The sequence below is a fragment of the Alexandromys fortis genome, unplaced genomic scaffold, assembly GCF_014885135.2.
Source record: "Alexandromys fortis isolate MF-2015 unplaced genomic scaffold, M_Fortis_MF-2015_v1.1 scaffold_72, whole genome shotgun sequence".
NCBI classification, from domain to species: Eukaryota; Metazoa; Chordata; class Mammalia; order Rodentia; family Cricetidae; genus Alexandromys; species Alexandromys fortis.
Genome location: NW_026067969.1, coordinates 8100665 through 8103600, shown reverse-complemented (window position 1 = coordinate 8103600; position 2936 = coordinate 8100665). Strand labels below are relative to the sequence as shown.

Sequence of the window (2936 nt, the reverse complement as noted above, 5' to 3'; positions counted from 1 at the left end):
TTTTTTATTTGGATCACTATAACAATGAGCCCTTTGTGATTTGAATGACTTTTTCACAGGGTCACATAACAGTAACAAAATTAGTCATGAAGTAGCAACGAAATAACTTTGTGGTTGGGAGGTCACCACAACATGAGGAACTGTAGGAAAGGGTCCGCTGCACTATGGTATACAAGTGGGAGTCAGAGGACAACTGGAAGGAGTCATTTCTTCTGCCCTGGGACTCCAGGAGTAGGACCTGTGTCTCGTAGGTGTGACAGCAAACACCTTTACTTGCTGAGCCATCTCAGTGGCCTTTTTGAAACTTTGAATGTAGTGTGCGAGTGTGTAGGTCAGAGGACAATTCTGAGGAGTCGGTTCTCTTCCAGGGTTTGAGTATCAGTCTCAAGGTTGTCAGGATTACAAAGCAGTGGTTTAACCAGCTGAGCCACCTTGCAGGCCCTTCTCTTTGGTTTGTGTGTCCTGGATGAATGTCTTCCTGGGACTCCTGCCAAAGCTGGCAGACAGTGCTCAGTCATAATTGCAGAGTGACTGATCACAGCCAGAGAGCTAAGAACAGGAACCACAGCTTCCTCTATTTTCTCGCTAGGCAGGTCTTCCACCATCGACTTCCTGAAGATAAGCTGAGCACCAGATGCCAGCCTTTGCAACAGTGGTCCTCATTCTTCCTAACACCACAGCCCTACAGTTCCTCATGTTGTGGTGACCCCATCCATAATTTTTTTTTTGCTACTTCATAACTAATTTTGCTACTGTTATAAATCATAATGTAAATATCTGATATGCAAGATATGTAATGCATGGCCTTTGGGGGGTCGTGAGTCACAGGTTGAGAACCACTGCTTTATAGGCTCAGGCCAAAAGGGCAAAGATGAAGTGTAGCCTCAGGAAAAGATCTTGTCCAATGAGACTATAGTGTGACATTGCAGATCTGGACTCAGACCTCAGGCCAAAGTGGCCAGCTGCTAAGGGTTGGGTTTGGTTGGGAATAAAATACCAAATAACTGCCACCATGGACTCCATCCTTCCCTTGCTTCAGCCTCATGTCAGCATGTCAGGCAGAGAAAGGTCAGGGTTAAGCACGTTCTCTCCCTGGAGAGACAGCCCTCAGACACTGCACTTGTCTTTTCTGATGGCATTTCCACTCGCCGTAAACCTGTCACATAACCTTTGTCATAACTTGGGCCAAACCTAGTTCCAAAGAAAGCTGAGAAATGTGTGGCATTTGAGGGCAGGGGTGTATTACCAAGCAGAAATAAGGAGAAATCATGAGGCATTGCACAGGCTCTGATGGGCTGGTCCAGATCAGTCCAGCTGATGACTTTTCTTCTGCCACTCAGCGTCTGTTTCCCAGGACTGAACTGCCTGATGACAGCAGCGAGGAGTCTTTGAAAGCTGACATTCAGAAACTGAAGGAGAAACAGGACATGCTGGACAAGGAGATTTCCCAGTTAGTAAAAGAAGGCTACTGTGTGATTGAACTAGAGGACCATATCGCTCTTCTCCATGAGTACAGTGACATCAAGGATGTCGCACAGATGCTTCTGGGAAAGCTGGCTCTGACCCGCAGTGTCACCACCAAGGAGTTATATCCAGATTTTGATCTAGAACTGAGTGACTGAGGAGAGTCTTGCAGATGTTTGTCTACAGCCCACAGGGACAAGTGGATGGAGACATGAAAAACAGTCCTGACAGTACATTCATATGGTTTCCAGATAAAAAATGCTAGAAGCCCAAAATTTTCTAACGGGCCCAAACTAAGTTTAGGGTGGGGCTTAGAGAAGAAGGGTGTTGGGAGGGGTGGGTATCGTCAGTTCTAAGATTGTTAGTGTTCTTGTGAATGGGTGTGTGGGGTTCTCCTTCTGCTAATAAACATGAGCAGTCTCTGTGTGGTTCTGATCCCGTTCCTCTACCAGTCCTAGTCACATCCACCATGGACCACGGCAGCTGATAATTCTCAGAACCCCCATAAAGGTAGAAAGAGAAACTCTTTTTCACAAAGCTCTTGTGCACCATGGCACACATGCCTCCTACACCGTGCACATATATACATTAATACAATAATACCAAAGTTCCAAGCCAGCCTAGGCCACACAGGCTACAGTACAAGACCGTGTCTCAAAAAGACAATAGACAGATGTCCGGAAAGCTGGCTCACATGCCTTTAATCCCAGCACTTTGGAGGCAGAGGCAGGCAGATCTCTGTGGTTTGAGGCCAGCCTGGTCTACAGAGTGAGTTCCAGGACAAAGATTTAAAAAAATGCTTTTGCAATTTGGATGTTCAGTGTTTAGGAATTCTGAATTTTCAGGTCCAGAGTTTTGCCTTTTATAAGTTTTTAAAAGGTTTGTTTGTGTGAGCTGCAGAAACGGCTCAGTGGCTAAGTTGCTGTTAAGAGGTTGCTGTTAAGGCTAAGTAGCAGAGGTCCTAAGTTCAATTCCTACAACCATCTGTAGTGAGATTTGGTGCCCTCTTCTGGCATACAGGCAGAATACTGTATAGATAATACTGTATAGACAATAAATAAAAATTTAAAAATAAAAGGTGTAGGGCGGTGCTGTGTGAGTGCAGTACCCTCTGAGGACAGAGGGGGCACTGGATCTGGATTAGGGGGCTGTGAGTTGTGTGACCTGACATGGGTACTGGACCTGAACTCAGGTCAGGGTAACAAGTGCTCTTAACCGCTGAACTCAGGTGATCCTCTTGTTGGTCATGGCAAGTATTTTACCAACTGAACTATCTCCTCAGTTCTCTCTTTTTATTTTTTCATTTTTGCTTGGAAATTGAACCGCATGCTTGATAGGCAAGTGTGCTATTGAACTAATCCCTTAACTTTTTTGTTTATTTATTTTGGTTTTGAATTTTTTTTTTTTAGACAGTGTTTCTCTGTGTGGCCCTGGCTGTCTTAGAACTCGCTCTGTAGACCAGGCTGGCCTTG

The 2936-nt window shown here is 45.2% G+C and overlaps 1 protein-coding gene across 3 annotated transcripts in view; it reads left to right on the top strand.

Annotated features, from left to right (window-relative positions):
• Positions 1-1840, top strand: part of Swi5 (SWI5 homologous recombination repair protein) — an 11850-nt gene extending 10010 nt beyond the window's left edge. The window contains exon 3 of one of the 3 annotated variants that reach the window (XM_050155408.1): positions 1355-1840. In XM_050155408.1, the coding sequence (XP_050011365.1) occupies positions 1355-1622 (268 nt within the window). In that variant the 3' untranslated portion in view covers positions 1623-1840. Of the gene's footprint in view, positions 1-1340 lie in introns of all 3 variants that reach the window. The other 2 variants (XM_050155409.1, XM_050155410.1) reach the window with 2 other exon arrangements.
• Positions 1841-2936: the final 1096 nt, after the last annotated feature.